The sequence below is a fragment of the Eleutherodactylus coqui genome, chromosome 2 (genome assembly GCF_035609145.1).
Source record: "Eleutherodactylus coqui strain aEleCoq1 chromosome 2, aEleCoq1.hap1, whole genome shotgun sequence".
Classification (NCBI taxonomy): domain Eukaryota; kingdom Metazoa; phylum Chordata; class Amphibia; order Anura; family Eleutherodactylidae; genus Eleutherodactylus; species Eleutherodactylus coqui.
This window is the reverse complement of record NC_089838.1, coordinates 319,549,202-319,571,718: the sequence shown is the minus strand read 5'-3', so window position 1 is coordinate 319,571,718 and position 22,517 is coordinate 319,549,202. Positions and strand designations below refer to the sequence as shown.

The 22,517-nt window shown below is 45.7% G+C and overlaps 1 protein-coding gene across 1 annotated transcript in view; it reads right to left on the bottom strand.

Annotated features, from left to right (window-relative positions):
• The window catches only part of LOC136612970 (venom factor-like), a 194,473-nt gene that overhangs the window by 31,321 nt on the left and 140,635 nt on the right, over nt 1-22,517 (bottom strand). The window contains exons 28-30 of the mRNA XM_066593745.1: nt 6,098-6,248; nt 5,743-5,909; nt 5,493-5,651 (exon numbers count right to left, since the gene is read on the bottom strand). Coding sequence (XP_066449842.1) covers nt 5,493-5,651; nt 5,743-5,909; nt 6,098-6,248 — 477 coding nt within the window. The remainder of the gene's footprint in view (nt 1-5,492; nt 5,652-5,742; nt 5,910-6,097; nt 6,249-22,517) is intronic.

Genomic DNA, 22,517 nt, shown 5'->3' with positions numbered 1-22,517 from the left:
TCTTAGGCCTAATGACGGCTTGCCTTCCAGCAGTACCGTGGTCCCAATTTCATTCCAGACCCCTGCAGAAAAAACTTTTGGCATCTTAGGATCGATCCCAAAGTTCCCTGGATGAAAAATTTGAGCTACCTCAATGGGTAAAAAAATCCCTAGTCTGGTGGCTCTCACCCTCAAATTTGGGGAAAGGAGTCCAGTGGTCATTATCTCCTTGTGTCACTGTGACCACGGATGCCAGCAGTACGGGCTGGGGAGCCCAAGTGGCGGGTGAAGTCTTGCAGGGTTCCTGGTCTAGATTCACTAGCGCCCACTCCTCAAACTTTAGGGAATTAAGGGCGGTTTGGGAGGCCCTAATCAGATCGGAAGACTTATTACGAGGTAAACACGTAAAAATGTTATCAGATAATATGGCTACAGTTTCCTTCCTCCGCCACCAGGAAAGCACCCGGCACCCTCGTTTATAGCATCTGGCGAACAGAATCCTAGCGTGGGCAGAGGACAACACCGCATCCCTTTCGGCAGTTCATCTAAAAGGAGCACAAAATCAAGTAGCAGATTTCCTAGGCAGAAAAAGGTTGGATTCGGGAAACTGGGCCCTCAACCTAGAGGTATTCCGATATTTTACGGACCAGTGGGGTCTACCACAGATAGACCTGTTTGCAACAAGGAAAAATGCCAAATGCCGGGACTTCTTTTCATTAGATCCTGCAGACCACCCGTTAGCATTAGACGCACTATCCCAGAAATGGGAAACGTCCTTGGCCTATGCGCTCCCTCCTCTACCTTTGATAGCCAGATGTCTACAAAAAATCATACTCAGTCGGATTACTGTAATCTTCATCGCCCAGCCTTGGCCAAAAAGACCATTGTATCCGATGTTGAACGTCCTGGCAATACAATCCCTGATAGCACTACCCCTCAGGGAAGAGCTCCTATCCCAGTGCCCAGTATTATTTCAGAGAAACCACTGGTTAAAATTGATGGCCTGGCTGCTGAGAGGCAGAGGCTAAAGAAACAAGGACTTTCCGATTAGGTGATTGACACTTTATTCTGGAGTCGGAAAGTAGTTACTTCAAAAATGTATTATAAAGTATGGGTAAAATTTTGTGTCTGGTATAAACCAGAGAGTCCGGATATAGATTACATGGATTATGTTAAAATCCTAGATTTTTTGCAAGCAGGATTGGATAAAGGTCTCAGCCCTAGAGCATTACGGTACAGACGACAGCTCTTAGTGCCCTATTTGATATTAGACTAATGAAAAATAGATGGATAAAAAGGTTCTTTAAGGGAGCAGATAGGTTAAAACCTTTTGTGAGGGGATTAACACCCGCATGGGATCTTAATGTGGTTCTTGAAGGCCTTTGTGAGCCCCCCGTTCGAACCCATTAAACAAATTTCTATTAGAAATTTATCCATGAAAGTGGCATTTCTGATTGCTATTACATCCGCTAGGAGAATCAATGAGTTACAGGCTTTATCGAGCATAGAACCCTATCTAAGAATCTTAGAGGACCGCGTAATATTTAAAAATACTCCAGACTTTTTACCAAAAGTCATGTCCCCTTTCCTTATGAATCAGGAGATAGTACTACTGTCCTTTTGTCCAAATTTCAGTAACGATAAGGAACAGCGACTACATAGTCTGGATGTCCATAGAACAGTAAAAGCCTACTTACGAATTACTCAGCCTTTTCGGAAATCAGAAAATTTTTTAATCCAATTTCAAGGCACCAATAAAGGCAGGGCAGCCTCAAAAGATACAATAGCTAGATAGATTAGATTAACTATCCAGGAGACTTACAAAGCCAGAGGTTTGGTGGCTCCAGAGTGGACGAGAGCCCAATCTACCAGGGCTCTCGCCGCCTCTTGGGCTGAACACAGGGGAGCCTCGATCTGCAAGGCAGCCACTTGGTCCAGTATTAACACCTTTGCAAAACATTATAGACTAGATCTCCAGTCAAGTAGGGAACTGGCCGGAAAGTGTTCCAGGTAGTAGTCCCCCCTAAACATCTGATGATTTGGTATACCTCCATGTGTGCTGTCAGGATGGACGTGATGGAAAGACAAGAATTATTTCTTACCGATAATTCCTTTTCCATAAGTCCATCATGACAGCACATACTTTCCCACCCTTGTATGATTTATAATGCTTGTACATTAATTGATGTATTTCAGTGCTAATAAAAAAAAATGAAAAAAAAATGATGGGCCACGTATCCGTTGTGATGATTTGGAAGTCACTGGAGTCAAGTAGTGGGAGGTAGCCTTTTAAAAGAACTCTCCTTCCTGTCCCAAGGAACACAGGTGGGCAACCTCCATGTGTGCTGCCATGATGGACTCATGGAAAAGGAACTATCGGTAAGAAATAATTCTTGTCTTTTTAACATCATATGACTGTTGGAACAATCTTGGGTTTTGGAACTGAAGTAATGTGCAGTACATTATGTTAGCAGTGTATGGTGGTTACAGAACTGCTTAGCATTGTGATTTAGACAGTTGCATGGAACAGTTGGATCCATTTGACCAACGGTATGCACTATTATTTGGTCTCCATCCCTTCTGATATTCATATATAAGAGTTATATGGTAACATTATTTGTGCACTGTGTACAGCAGGTACCACGCTGGGCCTCATCCAATGTGTCCACCAATATGTAAAACCAATGTGAAACCAAAACTGGACACTATGACTATCCTTGCTGTATGTGAACGCAGATTACATGTTAAATGGTGTGATAATCTAGACATGAAGACTGTGGTTTTTCTGAATTCTTTTGAGAATCCTAGAATCAACAACAAATAAGACATCATTGATCATCTCAAGCTGGTTGTCACTTGTAAGATGAATCTGTGCCTGTTAGAGAGGGACAGTGGCACAAGACAGGAGGCAGCCAGGGTTTGAGAAGCGCAGCTCCAAAATGCATCAGAACGCTGAGAGAATAAAGCTGCAGGGACTACAGCTAGAGAGACTACTACAAAGTATTTACATCATCCTGCAGTCCTGCGAGTCGCTGTACCTCCAACATACGCTCAAAGACGCACCACCTACATTAAGGTACTGAACACGCTGGTCTTAGGTAAGTGAGGTGGGTCCTCAGGAAAAGCCCCAATGTGTGCACACAGCTGCTGACTTAAAATCAGACCTGCCAGTTAAAATATGTGAGCTTGAGTCAACGCCAGAGGAACACGTATTCATCTGCCAGTTGTGGACAAGTTATTGGAAAACATTTGCATTATTTTCGGATTGTGTGCAGGCGACCGCCATTGGTGGGTTAAAACATTTGGTACTATCACGTGTTCTACGATTAGAGGGTATTGCTGATCTTTCCGATTTATAACAGATTGCTACCAATCCCTACTCACGTTAAGTATACTCTTAGAGTCAGTTAGGTTGTCTAATGTTTCTGAATAACTGCGTATTACTTATCTACTAGGCCTTTTTCACACGGGCGACAGCTATATCGCCACGAGAAAATTGGTGTTCTGTGTGATATAGCTGTGTTTTATCACGGCGATATTGCTATTTTGTGTTGCTACAAAGTCGGGCCATTTTGTGGCGCTCTTTTGCTGGGATTTTCGGGGGGAAGGGGTTCTTGAAATATAAGTTCTACCCTCAAAATAAGCCCAGCTGCTTTAAAAAAAATAAATAAAAGGAATCACCTACGAGGCGCTGTCCGGCTATGGCGCAAGTTTTCTCTGCATCTCCAGCACTTGTCTTCAGGCAAGGCTTCCTGATCAGTAGTTGAAAAACTCTGCTTTCAGGAAGTGCTGCCTCTGATTAGTTCCGAAGGGCCATGGCACAGCCAATCAGAGCCAGTGCTCGATGAACCAATCACAGCCATCGCATTACTTTGAATGGCTGTGATTGGTTCATCTGTATTGAATCCCCTGTCCAGGAAGCACAGAGAAAACTACAAGCAAGTGTCGTCGGGGACCTGCAGAGTAAACAGTGGCTGTTAGGTGATGTATTTTTATATTTAATTTTTTTATGCAGCTAGGGCTTATTTAGGGCTTTTACAGTAGGATTTCCTACTGTAAAAGTTGTATTGCACGAAAACCGCGTTTTCATGCGATGCAACAGAAAGGAAGGCTCCATAGGGAAACATGGGCTACAAAACACAGCAAATCACGGCAATATTCAGCAACCTGCGATTCCCCAGCCCACCCACCTTTGTAGCAGCCTACAAAGCATCGCTAATGTACGTTTATTCGTTAAAATACTTAGGTAGCATAGATACTCTGTGATTGTTCAATCTTTTATTAGGGATTTTCAGTATAACAAACATACAAACCAACAAATCAGGTCTTGCAGGACCTCATATAATAAGTATCACAAATTGTGAATGACCTAAAGTGCCATATATAAACCCAACGGGTGGAGCATGACCTTGTATCCCAGTAATTATTCTCTTGTCTTAATATGTGATGTGTCTTGAACACACTTTAGCAGGGCATAAATAGGTGACCTTGTTCTCACATGTTTACCTCTATAGATACTCTATGATACTCCCACAGTGCACCATGGCCATGCTTTTAATGGCCGTTTTATCTTTAGAAGCAGCAACTGCTGAAGTCTGTGGCATGTAAAAGTCATCTGTCCTCTGTTGTATCATTCATTACAGACATCCAAACTGCCACTGGAAGTGATGTCTGCACAAGAAATGGCCAGGAGCTTCATGAAATGGGTCTCCATGGGCAAGCAGCTGTACAAGCCTAAAATCAGCAAGCACAATGCCAAGCGTCTGCTGGAGTGGTGTAAAGCTAATCACTGCTGGACTCTGGAGCCGTGAAAATGTGTTCTAGGATTGATGGATGCCATGTGAAGGCTACCTACCAGAATACATAGTGCCTACTGTATGATGTGGTAGTAATGGTTTGGGCTATTATTCATGGTTTAGTACTACAAAGAAATCTTACAGTTGGCCAAGACCCTTTTCTGTTCCAGCATGACTGCACCCCATGTGCACATAGGAAGTCTCGTAATGACATGGGCTGACATGTTTGGTGGAGGAACCTGAGTGGTTGCACAAAGTCCTGACCACCACAACCTCATCTAAACTTTTTGTGATAAATAGAAACACTGACTGAGTCAGAACTTCTCCAACATCTTTGCTTGACCTCACACACCCTTTTGGCTGAATGGGCCCAAATACCCACAAACACACTCCAGAATCTTTTTGAAAACCTTTCCAGAAGTGTGGAGGGCCTCAGCTCTATAGTAAGACCCATGGATAAGGAATGAGATGTCCAACAAGCTTATATTAGAGTAATGGTGAGATGTCCATGTACTTATGGCTATATAGAGTAATGTGTGTTCTTTAGAAAGAGCTGGATAGAGAAGAAGAGAACTAACACCAAGATGAATTAAGGCAATTCATGGACATCACATAAATCAGCAAGCAAACTGTTAATACGGTCGCCGGTATTTAAAATAAACTCAATGCTATTGAACAATATAATGATGATAACGTAGTAACAGAAAATATTCCTACCGATTCAGAACGGGTCTGAAGAGCATTCTCTATGTTGATGCGATGTGTGGTTGTGGCTGTTCTTCCAGGCAACTTAAAAGCAACATCCATATCCAGCGTCTTCTGATTAACTTTAGCCAATTCGTATTGGGCCAGTGCTTGAAACAGCATTATGGTAGACTAAAGGAGAAAATAAAGAGAAAGGCTTCATCTGAGAAGGTCTGGTGAGATGTCATGTTGGGAATTTCTTTCTTAAGCCTCCATATCTTACTTGTGTTGATACATAATTTTCCCTATAGTATTGCTGCTCGATAAGCCAACGGACCACTGGATCAATGGCATCTGATGCGTCCAATTTCAGAAGAGTAAGGAGAGCATAAGATGAGGCTTCCATGGAAATCATCTTGGATCCATCTTGGTTATCCCAGTAGGTTTTTTCTTGGTAGGTCGGAAAAAAATAATAGTAAGTATTGATGGTAGCCAAGGATAATTAGGAGAGTTATTAGCATACATGGGAATATTCTGTACATATCTGACCGCCAGCTTTTACACTAGAGCTAACTATATAGCTGGCATTATTGCATTCACCAACCCTAACCATCAGATATATCACCTTTAACCCTTACCTTTTGCTGCAGACAGTAGTTTTTCTGGATCCTTTAGTTTCCCAGCCAAAGCAAGCGCATACGATGTAATTGCAACAGAATGCGGTTTCTGCAGCTTTTTATAGTTTTCTGCTATGAAGTTTACAGCTTTATCAATACTGATCTGCAGATTCTGAAAGGGGAAGGGGAAACATTACAGTACATACAAAACAGTGACAATCGGGTACAGTCAATATCTGTCAAAAGGTTTAAGTGTAAGGGGTCACTCATACGGGAGTATGTCACCTGCATATTAGACATATAAAATACGCAGTGCACAGCAAATACGCATGTAGCATGTGCATTTGCTGTGTATGTTAAATTCCCAATTCATATTGGTGTGTATTATCTGTGTAATATGCACCAAAATAGGACAAGCTGTGGTTTTTTTCACGTATGTTAGATGCATTTGACAAAAAAACCTCAAGCGTGAGCAGTCCAATAGAATTCAATGCGTAGGGCCCGTGTGAGTGAGCCCTCACAGTAAGGCCAGTCTTACATGGACTGGTCGGATTCCACATGCAGGAGCCTGCACTGCAATCCAGCTTTGACCCCGGCCGGCAACTCTGCATACCTGGTATTTGCTGTATTGTGGATGACCGCATCGGTCATGCACTGTATAAACTATTTTTTTTTAATCTTTGTTTTTCTTGCGTTTTTGCTAAACAACAACACAGGTACCACGCCCTATCCGCGGATTGGCTGCGGGTCCGACAGCTTCTATTGACTTCAATGGAAGCCGTCCATGCGGACACCATACAAAAGTAGAGATAGTCCCCTACTTGCGAACAGGTTCCATTTCAGGAGCCTGTTCGCAAGGCCATTTCTTTGCAGGTCCGAACAAATGGTTGTATGGAGGAGATCGCGGGTGGATCCCACTCCATACAACACCGGGTGCAGGCTGTTCTTACAGCGGGCACCCGGCGGCAGCAGTTCCAACAAGCGCACCACTTGTTGGAACTGTTAACACTTTAAATACCGCTGTCAGAGTGCCCGCTATAAGAAACAGCCGGCACCCGACGTTCAGGGGGCCTGTACAGCGTCCCGCGATGAGATCGCGGGACGCTGTGCGGTTGCTAGGCAGCCTGGGGCCTTCTGAAAGGCCCCAGGGCTGCCTATGCAGAGTGCCCATCAAGCGCACGGCTTGATAGGCACTCTGCATAGGCAGCCCTGGGGCCTTTCAGAAGGCCCCCGGCTGCCTAGCAACCACACAGAGTCCCGCGATCTAACCGGACAGGCTTCTATCAGGCTTGATAGAAGCCTGCCCAGTCCCTGCACAGCATGGTGTAAGGCCATAGCATTACATCACACTGTGCAGGACAGATTGTTCACATCTTGCGAAGTTCGTAAATCGAACGTTTGCAAGTCGGGGATTATCTGTATGCTGCAATTTATGATCCACCTGCAAAAATCACAATCACTATCTCCTCATCTGAGCGGATATGGGAATGTTGTATTGTTTTAATGTGTGCGGAATGCTGTGGATTGTCCACACAGGTGATGATCGCGGATTCTATAATTCAAATTCGATCGTGTTAGACCCGCCTAACAGTCTTTATAGTAAGGCTCAACCAAAACATAAGTCTCCATCTAGTTCAACCTCTTCGCCCTCAATGTTGAAGACAAAAACACTCATGACGCATAAGTCATTTCCTTATCTTAGGAGAAACATTCCTTCCAGTCTCCGAATATGGAGAAAATCCCTGGATCAATGACCCTTCTATAGCAAGTGATCCAGCAAGTTACATATCTGAGGAAGGCCGGATAAATGTTATATGTTAATGCTTTATACATGAAGGTTAAACCGATCATGATGATAAATGTAGGGATCCTGTAGAGTCATTGGGGTTTCACAGGGACTTCCATGCGTATTCCAGACCACAATCCTTGTGAAGTCGCCGTGTACACCACCTCCTACTCATTTCATAGATTTGTTGGAAGGGAGCTTCAGGTTCGATGTAATTTTGCTTTCTGCCTCAAATTTAAAATCCACTTGTCACTTCTTGATAAAGATTCTTCATGGTTCTAAGCAGAAACAGCGGTGGAGCCAATCCACGTGAATATTCTTGACATGACAATCTGCAGTATATACCAGAACCTCAATAGCGTGAAAGGAGAGAAAACTACTCGACTAATACTGCTTCATATGGTTTGCAGTGGTTTATCTCCCCCATGGGTAATGTCCCCCACATGTTCTAAAATCCTACCTCTGAATTCCTTATGCATTTTATGCTAACTAGGAAAGAGGACAGGGCATGGGGCTAGTTAAATAATCCCCATTGTTTTGCAGTTGGCAAAATCGCGACACTGATACTCCCTATATCCAATATAGCTGGTGTTCTGTAACTTGTATGGTTGGCCATTGATTATCTGTGGTGGTTTCCTATCATTCTGTTTTTTTGTAACCCATCACTTCATTGTTTGACCCTAGCTGGATGATATAATCCTGGTAGTGGTGATTGCTGGAATGGTCTTTGTAGAAGACAAGTGAGATCGGTGTAAGCGGCTTTGGAATATGTAAAGAACATTGATGTGAATTAATTGATACATGATGGGTTATTCAAACTTTGCAATGATTATTTAGATATTATCTGCATACCATGTGTAGAGGAACACTGCATAAGGCCCAATGTCCACAGGCGGATCTGATTTGTGGAATCCGCTCGGGTCAGCCGCACAGAAGTTCCACAAATCAGGCCGCCCATGGGGAAACATGGGCCATCCACAAGTACATTAAAGCATGCAGATTTGATTTGCAGACCTTTCAGTCCAGAAAATAAATCGCAACGTGCTCCATTGAAGTCAATGTAAGCTGTCCGATCCACGGCCCGTCTGCAATTCAATTGCGGACAGGCCGCGGATGCCTCGGGAAAGCTTGAGTTCAAAAATAAAAATGTACTATGCATGTGCACAGCGCGCTGGCTGGTGTTCCCGCATACATCTGCAGTAAAAAAGAAAGACGATCCGGACAGCATGCGCTAATACACTCACTGCTACGGAGCGTATAAGTGCATGAACTGGGCTATTTTTTTTTGAATATTCAAACTGCGCAATATTGCATGTGAGTATGAAAAAAAAAGAGCTGAAAAATAGGTCCTGCTCTATCGCAAGAATTTCAATATGTTAAAACGAAACCACTAGAGATGAGCGAGCACCAAAATGCCCGTGTGCTCGTTGCTCGAGTCGAGCTTTTCACGATGCTTGAGAGTTCATTTCAAGTAACGAACCCCATTGAAGTCAATGGGCGACTCGAGCATTATTGTATATCGCCGATGCTCGCTAAGGTTTTCATTTGTGCAAATCTTCAAAACCTACGAAAGTGATGGAAACGACACACAAACGGATAGGGCAGGCGAGGGGCAACATGCAGGGCTGCATCTCAGGTTCCCAGGTCTCACTATTAAGCCACAATAGCGGCAAGAGTGCCCCCCCCCCCCCCAACAATTTTTACTTCGGACAAACCTTCATTAGCAAGGCACACCTTAGCTAAGCACCACACTACCTCCAACCAAGCACAATCACTGCCAGTGGGACACACCGCTGCCTCTTCTCCTGGGTTACATGCTGCCCTACCCCCCCCCCCCCCCCCCCCCGCGCACGACCCTGCATCCGCAGCGCACACAAAAGTGCCCCTGCGCAGCCTTCAGCTGCCCTCATGCCACACGCTTGCTTCATAGCCACACCACCCTCATGTCTATTTATAAGTGCGTCTGCCATGAGGAGGAACCGGAGGCACACACTGCAGAGGGTTGGCAGGGCCAGGCAGCGACCCTCTTTGAAAGTGTGGGCGATAGCCCACAATGCTGTTGAGAATTGATAATAGATTGACGTTCCATCTTCATTCCAATCCTTTGCCACCTCCATCAGGAGCTGCAAATGTGGGCATAAAGGGGACTCCGCTGCCAGCCCAGCACTTCTACACATCTCCACAATGCAGCAATACTCGGTGTGGGAAGTATGTGATCGGGCCCTGGGTCAGCCTCTGTCCCAGCAAACACCTTGTGTGGCCCAAGGTGCTGCGAGTGACATAGCAATGGGGAATCCATGTGTCCACTACTCATTCTGTTTGGGTGTCGGATACCTCATCGACAACGCACGGGGTAAACCATCTGCACTGTGCACCCTACCCAAGTCTGTCAGTGTTTTGGGGACAGACAGGTAAAACACCTCTATGGGAGGTCTGTGTGCACCCACAGCATGGGTGGCTAGCAGGAACCCACAGACGGTGCATAAAGAAATCCCATTGCAGTGCCCCTGGATAGCTGAGGTTACGTGAGAGGAAATACATGTCGGCTGCGGCCCACAGTCCATGCCCCAGACATTCTGTTTTTTTTTTAAAAGTGCCAGGCAGGTACAACTGCGCTATGGCAAGTCTGTGTGCACCCGCAGCATGGGTGGCTAGCAGGAACCCACAGACGATACATAAAGAAATCCCATTGCAGTGCCCCAGATAGCTGAGGTTACGTGAAAGGAAATAAATGTTGGCTGCGGCCCACACGCCATGCCCTAGACATTCTGTTTTTTTTTTTAAAAGTGCCAGGCAGGTACAACTTCGCTATGGCAAGTCTGTGTGCACTCACAGCATGGGTGGCTAGCAGGAACACACAGACTGTACATAAAGAAATCCCATTGCAGTGCCCCGGATAGCGGAGGTTACGTGAGAGGAAATACATGTTGGCCTCGGCCCACAATCCATGCCCTAGTCAGTCTGGGTTTTTGGGGGGGCCAGATAGGTAGAACACCACGATGGGAAGACTTAGTGCACCCATACTATACACAGACCCCTGTAATATTCCTGTAGCAAAGGTATAAGCTGACCCCAGTAACATTTATGTTGCAGAAGTCTAGGGAGACCCCCATTAACATTTCTGCAGTAACAGTATAGACAGACCCCAGTAACATTTCATTAGCAAAAGTATAGGCAGACCCCTGTAACATTTATGTAGCTGCAGTATTGGCAGAGCCCTGTAACATTTGTGTAGCAGCAGTATATGCAGACCCCCTGTAAAATTTACATGGAAAAAGTATAGGCAGACCCCAGTAACATTCTTGTAGCAGAAGCATAGGCAGACTCCTGTAACATTTAAGTGGCAGCAGTATAGGCAGACCCCTGTAACATTTATGTGGTAGAAGAATAGGCAGACCCCAGTAACAGTTATGTAGCAGCAGTATAGGCAGACACCTGTAACATTTCTGTAGCAGCAGCATAAGCAGACCCCTGTAACATTTATGTAGCAGAAGCATAGGCAGACCCCTGTAACATGTCTGTAGTAGAAGTATAGGAGACCCCAGTAACATTTCTGTTGCAGCAGTATAAGCAGACCCCTGAAACATTTATGTAGCAAAAGCATAGGCAGACCCCAGTACCATTTTTGTAGCAGAAGTATACGCAGACCCCCTGTAACATTTACGTGGCAGAATTATAGGCAGACCCCAGTAACATTCTTGTAGCAGAGGTATAGGCAGACCCCTTTAACATTTATGTGGCAGAAGTATAGGCAGACCCCAGTAACATTTATGTAGCAGCAGTATAGGCAGACCCCAGTATCAGTTCTGTAGCAGCAGTATAGGCAGACCCCAGCACCATTTCTGTAGTAGAAGTATAGGCAGACCCCTGTAAAATTTACGTGGCAGCAGTATAGGCAGACCCCAGTAACATTTTTGTAGCAGAAGTATACGCAGACCCCTGTAATATTTCTGTAGTAACACTATAGACAGATCCCAAGGACATTTCTGTAGCAGAAGTATAGGCAGACCCCTGTAACATTTACGTGGCAGAAGTATAGGCAAACCCCAGTAAAATTAACGGGGCAGCAGTATAGGCAGACCCCAGTAACATCCTTGTGGCAGCAGTATAGGAAGACCCCTGTAAGATTTACGTGGCAGAAGTATAGGCAGACCCCTGTAACATTCAAGTGGCAGCAGTATAGGCAGACCCCTGTAACATGTAAGTGGCAGCAGTATAGGCAGACCCCTGTAACTTTCTTGTAGCAGAAGTATAGGCAGGCAGACCCCAGTAAAATTTCTGTAGTAATAGTATAGGCCAACCTCTGAAACATTGGGATACCATGAGCGTAGGCGAAGGCCGGAAAAATTAGTTGGATAAGAGTGTAGGCGTGGGCCCCAAAAATTAGTGTACCAAGAGTACAAGTGTACCTCTGAAAAATGTATCAACCAAAAGGGCAGGTGAAACCCATAAACATTTTTTTAAAGATGCAGCTCACTGTTGCTTAATTTGTAACAGAGCCTGGAGGCAGCCCTGTTGAAAAAATTGGTTCATGTAACAGTCTCAATACTTTTGAAAATTAGAAAAATTGTAAAAACATTGGTAGATGTAGTTACGCCTTTTGGGCCGCAGAAAAATTGGCCATTCAGCACGATGACATGTTGTTTCTGAAGGAGGAGTAGCAGGAGGAGGACTAATGTCAGAGACAGATTGACAAAGATAAATGCCCCATTTTCCCGGTGATACAGAAGGGTGCTTTTATCTGCGGTTGCAGCGAAAAGATTCTTTAGGTTGCGCTGCTCTCCGCCGGTGGAGAACAGAAGTCTGGGGAAATCCAGGCTTTGTTCATCTTTATGAGTGTAAGCATGTCGGCACTGGCAGTTGACAGGCGGGTATGCTTGTCCGTTATGATTCCCCCAGCTGCACTAAACACCCTCTCTGACAAGACGCTAGCGGCAGGGCAAGCAAGCACCTCCAGGGCATACAGCGCAAGTTCGTGCCACGTGTCCAGCTTTGACACCCAATAGTTGTATGGAGCCGAGGCATCACGGAGGACGGTGGTACGATTGGCTACGTACTCCCTCACCATCTTTTTACAGTGCTCCCTCCAACTCAGCCTTGACTGGGGAGTAGTGACGCAGTCTTGCTGGGGAGCCATAAAGCTGGCAAAGGCCTTGGGGAGTGTTCCCCTGCCTGCGCTGAACATGCTGCCTGATCTCCGCGCCTCCCCTGCTACTTGGCCCTCGGAACTGCGCCTTCTGCCGCTAGCGCTGTCAGATGGGAAGTTTACCATCAGTTTGTCCATCAGGGCCCTGTGGTATTGCATCACTCTCGAGCCCCTTTCCTCTTCGGGAATGAGAGTGGAAAGGTTCTCTTTATACCGTGGGTCGAGAAGGGTGTACACACAGTAATCTGTAGTGGCCAGAATGCGTCTAACGCGAGGGTCACGAGAAAGGTAGCCTAACATGAAGTCAGCCATGTGTGCCAGGGTACCAGTACGCAACACATCGCTGTCCTCACTAGGAAGATCACTTTCAGGATCCTCCTCCTCCTCCTCCTTGTCCACAGGCCATACACGCTGAACAGATGGGAGGCAAGCAGCATGGGTACCCTCTGCAGTGGGCCCAGCTGTCTCTTCCCCCTCCTGCTCCTCCCCCTCCTCCTCCTCCTCCTCCTCCTCCTCCAAAATGCGCTGAGATATAGATATGAGGGTGCTTTGACTATCAAGTGACATACTCTCTTCCCCCGTCTCCTTTTCCGACCACAAAGCATCAGCCTTTATGCTTTGCAGCGAACTTCTCACCAGGCATAGCAGAGGAATGGTGACACTAATGATTGCAGCATCGCCGCTCACCATCTGGGTAGACTCTTCAAAGTTTCTGAGGACCTGGCAGATGTCTGCCATCCAGGCCCACTCCTCAGTAAAGAATTGGGGAGGCTGACTCCCACTATGCCACCCATGTTGGAGTTGGTATTCCACTATTGCTCTACGCTGCTCATACAGCCTGGCCAACATGTGCAGCGTAGAATTCCACCGTGTAGGCACGTTGCACAGCAGCCGGTGCTCTGGCAGATTAAACCGATGTTGCAGGGTCCGCAGGGTGGCAGCGTCCGTGGTGAACTTGCGGAAAAGTGCGCAGGCGTGGCGCACCTTGCCGAGCAGGTCTGACAAGTGCGGGTAGTTTTTCAGAAACCGCTGAACCACCAGATTGAAGACGTGGGCCAGGCATGGCACGTGCGTAAGGCTGCCAAGCTGCAGAGCCGCCACCAGGTTACGGCCATTGTCACACACGACCATGCCTGGTTGGAGGCTCAGCGGCGAAAGCCAGAGGTCAGTCTGCTCAGTTAGACCCTGCAACAGCTCGGGGGCCATGTGCCTCGTCACCTAGGCTGTGAGTAGTTTAAGCACAGCCTGCTGACGCTTGCCCACCACTGTGCTGCCACGCCCCGCCACACCGACTGCTGGCGATGTGCTGCTCAGATTTCTTAATTGAGAAGTAGAGGTTGCGTTGGAGGAGGAGGAGGGGGAGGGTTTAGAGGAGGTGGCATAGACTGCCGCAGATACAAGAAACAAGGAAGGACCTGCAATTCTGGGTGTGGGTAGGATGTGTGCGGTCCCAGGCTCTGACTCGGTCCCAGCCTTCACCAAATTCACCCAATGTGCCGTCAAGGAGATATAGTGGCCCTGCCTGCCAGTACTTGTCCACGTGTCCGTGGTAAAGTCGACCTTCCCATTAACCACGTTGGTGAGGGGACGATTGATGTTGCGGGAGACGTGCTGGTGTAGGGCTGGGACAGCACACCGGGAAAAATAGTGGCAACTGGGGACCGAGTAGCATGGGACCGCCGCCGCCATCATGTTTTTAAAAGCCTCCCTTTCCACAAGCCTGTATGGCAGCATCTCCAGGCTGATCAATTTGGCAATGTGCACATTTAATGCTTGAGCGTGCAGGTGCGTGGTGACATATTTGTGCTTGTGCTAGCGACAGCTGGACGCTGCGCTGAGAGACATTGCTGGATGGGGCCGAAGACAGCGGAGGTGAGGGTGTGGGTGCAGGCCGGTAGGCACTCGTGCCTGTGTCCTGAGAGGGGGGTTGGATCTGAGTGGCAAGTTGGGGCACAGGGGAGAGGCAGTGGTGCAACACGGAGGTGGTGAACGGCCTTTGTCCCACCTTGTGGGGTGCTTGGCCATCATATGCCTGCGCATGCTGGTGGTGGTGAGGCTGGTACTGGTGGCTTCCTGACTGATCTTGGCGCGACACAGGTTGCACACCACTGTTTGTCGGTCGTCTGCGCTCTCACTGAAAAACATCCACTCCTTTGAAGACCTAGGCCTCTGCAGGGTGGCTTGGTGCAAGCGGGTGCTTTGGGAAACAGTTGGGGGAGTCTTTGCTCTGGCCCTGCCTCTACCCCTGGCCACCCCACTGCCTCTTCCAACCTGTCTTACTGCTGCACTTGCCTCCCATGGAGTGAGGAGGCTGGGAGAAGGAGGAGCTGCAGCGAGAGGATTCAGAGTTGCAGCAGTGGACGGCGTAGAAGACTGGGTGGTCGATACATTGCTGGATGCATTTTCTGCCATCCACGACAGGACCTGCTCACACTGCTCAGTTTGTAATAAAGGTCTACCACGTGGACCCAAAAATTGTGATATGAAGCTGGAGACCCCAGAAACTTGCCTCTCTCCTAATCCCGCAGCAGCCGGCTGCGATTCACCTGTACCAGGAACTCGGCCTGTGCCCACACCCTCACTTGGACCTCCGCGTCCACGGCCACGTCCTCTAGGCCTACCCCTACTCCTCAGCATGGTGTATTACGAATAGAGCAGACACAGAGTGGTCTGAATAATTATGCAATTATTGGCGTGCAGTTGGAGGCTGACAGTGGTTATGTAACACACACTGCAGTCCGAAAAAAATTATACGCTAGGCTGCAAAAAGGCCTAGCTGGGTAATAGTGAGCCACTACAACTCCCAGTGGCCACGCAGTAAAATGCACACGGTCACAGGTATCCCTAAGAAGGAGCTTTTTTTCAAATTTTTTTGAAAAAACAAATAGCCTATGTAGCATGTATATGTCTTTCCCTCTATCAGGGGCTGTTGCCGCACGCTGTGCATGAAGTTGACGGCACACACAGAGCGGTGAAAAAATTAGGCAATTAGTGGCTTGCAGTTGGAGGCTGACAGCGGTTATGTAACGCACACTGCACTCCGAAAAAAATTATACGCAAGGCTGCAAAAAGGCCTAGCTGGGTAATAGTGAACCACTACAACTCCCAGCAGCCATGCAGTAAAATGCACACGGTCACAGGTAGCCCTAAGAAGGACCGTTGGGGTACTTGTTGACAGGATTCTACACTACCACTGTCCCTGCCTCCCCAGTACTGTCCCTATACTCTGTATAATTGACTGCAGACTGAGAACGCTATAGCTGTAATAGCCTGCACAGCCCAAGATGAGAAAAAAAAATTGTGCAAAACTGCTCCCAGCAGCCACAACAGTAATGCACATGGTCAGATGTGGCCCTAAGAAGGACTATTGGGCTTCTTGAAGACGCTAACAGTAGTCTAACACTCTCCCTATAGCAGGAACAGCACTCTCCCTAATCTTTGCCAGCGTGTGTCTGAGGCGAGCCGCGGGCAGGACCGCTTTAAATACTCGGCGGTCACTTGATCTCACCAGCTACTCACTGCAGGGGGGTGGGATAGGGCTGGAATGTCACAGGAGGAAGTTGTAATGCCTTCCCTGCATGTCTATTAGCTAGAAAATGGCGCTTAACATGCAGGGAAGGAAATGGAATTGACTCGAGTACCGCGTGGTGCTCGTCTCGAGTAACGAGCATCTCGAGCACCCTAATGCTCGAGCGAGCATCAAGCTCGGACGAGTACGTTCGCTCATCTCTAGTTGTAATCCGTAACCATTATCTTCATTTCCCCGGCATGGCCAAAAAGGCCCTGGTACCTGTTAATGACCTCTCTGTCGATACAGACTGCAATTCCACTGCCTCTCAGGCAGGACCCTCTGTGCCAGGGTCCAGTGTTCTGCCAGGAGAACAACTGAATGAAGCCGTGATGGATCGGCTACTGAGCGGCAGAGATTGAGAGACCAGGGACTATCGTCCAAGGTAATAAACACTCTTAAGGAGTCAACAGAACTCTACCTCCATTATATACTCTAGGGTATGGGGAAAATTACGCTGCTGATGCAGATCAGATAGTACAGAACTGAGTAGCCGGAACCTTACAAAGATTTAGCCCTAGAACCCTGGTACAGGTGGCAGATCTTAGTTCTTTTTTTGACACCCAATGAAGAGAAAATATATGGATATGCAGGTTTTTATCTGGAGCAGATAGACTCAAACCCTTTGTTAAGAAATCAGTTCCCTCCTGGGATCTTAATTTGGTGTTAGACAGTCTCTGCGAACCTCCCTTTGAGCCCATACATTCGGTATTGCTTAAAAACCTATCCATTAAAGTAGCTGTTGCAGCCGTTCTGAGGCCTGCACTTTGCTTGCAGGACAGACCAGGTTTTGGATGTGCACTTGCTTCTCCTGGAGCTAAGGGGTGTGGTAGTTGCAGGAGTAAGGTCAGTCAGCACCTGGTGCTGAGTAGCTTGGCCCCTACTTAAACAGTGCCAGCTAGATCTCCTGTGCTGGTCAATCCTTCAGTTACCTTTGGACAGCGACGGAGGAACACACCTTGGCTGAAGCTCCTAGCTAAGTTCTTTTATGCTTTGTTTGGTTTTCTGTTTTTTCCTTTCTTGTGTGCTAGGGCTCCCTGACAGGGACTGGTCAGTGGCCCAGGCACACGTGCGGGCTCGCACTTGTCAGAGCGGTTGGTCCGCCGAGTAGGCAGGGCCCATTCCCGGGTTAGGGGACTAATGGCGAGAGATTTCCCCTTAGTTTTTGTTTCCTTTTGCACAGTTGTGCCTTTTGTTTGTGTTTTTGTGAGGTTGCCCGTCCGGAGGACGCAACAGTAGCCTTTCTGGTAGCCATTACAACCGCAAGAATGGTGAGATACGGGCATTATCATGTAGAGATTAGAGAACCCTACTTAACCCCTTCCCGCTCTAGGGCATAAGTTTACGTCCTGGCAGCGGGGTACTTGCCGCAACAGGGTGTAAACTTATGTCCTGGAATAGCGCGAGATCAGAAGAGATCTCGCGCTATCTGGTAGCAGGAGCTGGCTGTCAGTGATTGCCGGCCTCCCGCTGCAATAGCGGGGGTGCATTGGAGATGCGCCCCCCACTGTTAACCCCTTCCCTGCCGCGATCTATGTAGATTTATGTAGCACGCTCCCTCTGTGAAGTTGCCGGGCTCTTGCAATATAATCGCAGAGAGCCCGGCTGGTTGCCATGGCAACAGGACGCCAGATCCCGGCGTCCTGTATTGCCAGTGCCTGTTATCACTGTAATAAGCGATAAGGCATTGCAGGACAGTAGTCCTGCAATGCCTTATCACAGCGATCATCAGTGCTAGGCTGTAAGTCCCCCAGAAGGACACACATAGTGTAAAAAAAAGATAATAAAAATGTACAAACAAAATGTAAAAAAAAGTAAAAACCTTTATTGTGCTTTTTCTCATATTAGAATAAAAAAAGTAAAAAATAAAATAAAATCCCACTTATTGGGTATCGTCGTGTCCGTATCGACGTGTACAATAAGTTGCACATGCTTTTTATTCTGCACGGAAAAAAGCGTTTAGAAAAAAAAACCCGCTAAAATACTGATGCAAAATGCAAATTTTTAGCATTTTGCCTCCCTAAAAACGCAATAAAAGTGATCAAAAAAGCCATATGTACCCCAAAATGGAACCAATAAAAACTACAACCCGATCTCGCAAAAAATAAGCCCTCACAGAGCTCCGTACGATTTAGAAAAAAAAAAGATTTCCAAAAATAGGGTTTTATTGCAAAAAAGTGGAAAAACCTAAAAAAATAAGAATTTTGGTATCGTTGTAATCGTACCGGCCCGCAGAAAATCGATTCTGTCATTTATTCTGCATGATTAACGCTGTAAACCCTCACCCCCCAAAAAAAAATCTATGGCAGAATTGATGCCTTTTCTCTCCCTGTTATCATAAAAAAAAATAAAAGTTTTACAATATAGTCTGTGTATTCAAAAAGGGCACCAATAAAAAACGACAGTTCGCCACGCAACAAACCAGCCTTACACGGCCGTGTTGACAGAAAAGTAAAAAAAGTTATGGCTTTTGAAAAATAGAGATGAAAATCTGCCAAAAATTGTTGCGTCCTTGAGCCCAAAATAGGCCATGTCCTTAAGCAGGGGTTAAAGTACTAGATGATAGAATAGTCATGAGACTAGATCCCTCCTTTTTTCCCAAAGTGGTGTTGACGTTCCATATGGAACAGGAAATAATTCTATCCTCCTCTTGTCAGGATTTAAAAAATGACACAGACGGCGCCTACATAATCTAGACGTTAGACATGCGGTCCTAACCTATTTACAGGTCTCATAGATCTTTAGAAAATCAGGAAACTTATTCCTTCAATTTGAGGGTCAGAATAAGGGAAAAGCAGCATCAAAGATACCATCGCTAGATGGATCAAAACAGCAATTCAGGAAGCATATAAAACCAGAGATCTGCCACCTGCTGAGGAAATAAGAGCCCACTCTACAAGGTCTCTCCTCATGGACTGAACGTAGTGAAGCCTCTACAGAGAAGATTCGTAGAGCCGCAACGTGGTCTAACGTTCACACGTTTTCTAAGCATCATCACTTGGATCTCCATTCCAGTAGGGAGCTGGCTTTTGGCGGAAGTCCTCCAGGCTGTGGTCCCCTCCTAATGTTACCGTAATAATCTGGTGTTCTCCATGTGTGCTGTCGGGATGGACGGAATGGTAAAACCAGAATTATTCTTACTGTTAATTCCTTTTACATGAGTCCATTACGACAGCACATACTTACCCACCCTGGTAAACTACTGTATATTGTGCATGTAAACATAAGAGTATGTTGTTTTTCAACAACAAAAAAGATTGGGCTACGTATTCGTTTTGAGAATTTGAAGCCACTGGAGAATGGTGGTAGGAGGTGGCCTTTTGAACTCTTCTCTTCATGTCCCAACCAGGTCAAGAGGGCAACCTCCATGTGTGCTGTCATGATGGATCCATGGTAAAGAATTAATGGTAAGATTAATTCTGTTTTTTTGTTTTGTCTTGTTTTGCGATCGTGGTTCTCTCTCCCACAAAATGGGACATAAAATGCTGATATGTTCAAGTTTTAAGGGATTTTGTGAGCATGTTTTAAAGCCCTTTACACAGATACCATCTAATGAATTATCAAAATATCTAATCAAATACCTGGGGGTATTTTATGTAAACTCCTCAGAATGGCTGCTAACCATATTGAGATATCTGTTTGATTTCCTATGGCATCATATATTGCTGCTAGATAATTTGGCATCTATTGGTATGCAATCATTGGTAAATCCTATTGGATAGATTTTAGCCCTTGGTTATCAGTCCTGGATGATATATGGGGGATATATTTTGTGCACCTGCCTAATGTTACCACTTTGTATAATGTTCAGTAATGTTTGGTATTATATTCACTGATGAATCTGTAATATTTACAGGTTAAATGCATCGGAAGTTCAAATCTCAATGATTGTTAGTTATTTAGCAGGAAGGATCCTACAGTTTTTCAATTTCCTATAGAGAATATTTGTTTTTCTCTGTTCCAACCAGTCAGATACTTGACTATATTCTTCTGGGGACACTAACCAGTTTATAACCCCTTCTGTTTCATTACATCTTTTTACCTAGTGTAGGCATTTCTAGGGCACAAGACTGGGTTCTTTCTTATCCGGACTGGTGCTCCTTATGAAATTATCTGGAACAAGGGTTCTTTGGTGCATGAAGTTATTTTCAATGGTTTATAGTTATTGAATAATGTATCTAATGAGGTTTGGACTCTATATTTAGTCCATTTGTCAAGTTCAATTCTGAGAAATAAAGATCCACAAAGACTGGGCGACTCATAAAAGATGCACAGCTAACTTTGCCCAGGGGCTGAGGGTCATACAACTCCAATTCAACTCAAAAAAGTTGAAATGCTGTGTAAATGTAAAGAAAAAAATGCAATGGTTTAGAAATTTCATATAACCATATTTTATTCACAATAGACCATAGAACACATCAGAAGTTGTAAATTGAGATTTTTCAATTTCATTAAAAAAAATTAACTCCTTCATAAATTGATGTCAGCAGCACATCTCAAAAAACTTAGGACAGGGGTAAAAAAAAGGCTAGAAAAGTAAGTAGTACTAATGAAAAACAGCTTAAGGGTCAATTTTTTACAAAGTCATATGAAAAGAGCATGTTAGAGAGGCAGAGTCTCTCAGAAGCAAAGATGGTCAGAGGTTCACCAATCTGTGAAAAACTGCATCTAAACATTGTGGAACAATTTCAGAAAAATGTTTCTCAACATTAAATTGTGAAGACTTTGAACATCCCACCATCTATAGTACAAAATATCATCAAAAGAGGCCGAGAATCTGGAGAAATTCATGTGCACAAGGGACAAGGCTGATGGTCAGTATTGCATGCTCGTGATCTACCAGCCCTCAGGCGTCACTGCATTATAAACCGGCATGATTCTGTAGTACAAATCACTGCATGGACTCAGGAATACTTCCAGAAATCATGGTCTGTGAACACAGTTCGCCGTGCAATCCACAAATGCAAGTTAAAGCTGCCCACCCCTCCCTATTCAATCTTTGCTATGGTTACCCGTAGTGTTGCACCTCTGCTCGTTAAATCCAGCCTTGCAACATTCCCCTACTGTGTGGGATTCTCTTAAATATTCTTGTGCATTAATGTCCCCACATCTTCCATTACTCTCTATCTGGCATAATTTCCATTTCCCATTGGGCCTTGATAATTATGCAGCTTTTCGCTTATGGTGGTCTAATGGCTTTCATATAGTACAGCATTTATGTACTACTTCACACTCGCTGGGCCTCTTTTGAAGAAGTGAGGAAATATTTCCATACCTCCAGCTCAAGAACTGGATCAATTCTGTACACATTAACAGACGTGATTAGCAGGTTCTATCTGATTTTGAGAGCATCAAGTGACTCCCAACCAAATTCTAAAGGCTTAACCTTTCTTCTTCTATAGGATTACATTGGCAAGTCCTAGGTCATGGCCACCGACATATGTGGATAACTGGCATAGTCATTTGAGTTCTACCATAGACAGGACAGAGTGGTGTTCCATATGGGATTTAATCTCCTATTGCTCAATGTTGGCACAAAGGAGGCGGCATATAAGACCCTTATTTGCTGGTGTCTGGTTCCCGATGCTAATTTCACATAGGTGAACGCAATATCAGGCTGTAAATCTCTGCCCAATATGCACTTGGTAACGTACGATTTCCCTGCGGATTTGTGTTAGACACCTCAAATCAGTCAGCCGCTCTGGAGGACCGGCAAGTGTTTCCCATTGTTTTCAATAGGAAACTTCGCATCGCATGCACATCACACTTTGTGTGAGGGGTTTCCCAGACCCATTGATGACAATGGGCAAGGCGTTCCGAAGAACACCCAAAGATAGGACACGCTGCGTTATTTTCGCCCCACACGCCATTGCAGAAAAAAAATCTCTTGTGTATATCACCCCATTTAAAATAATGAGGTTCATATTCGTGCAAGATTTGT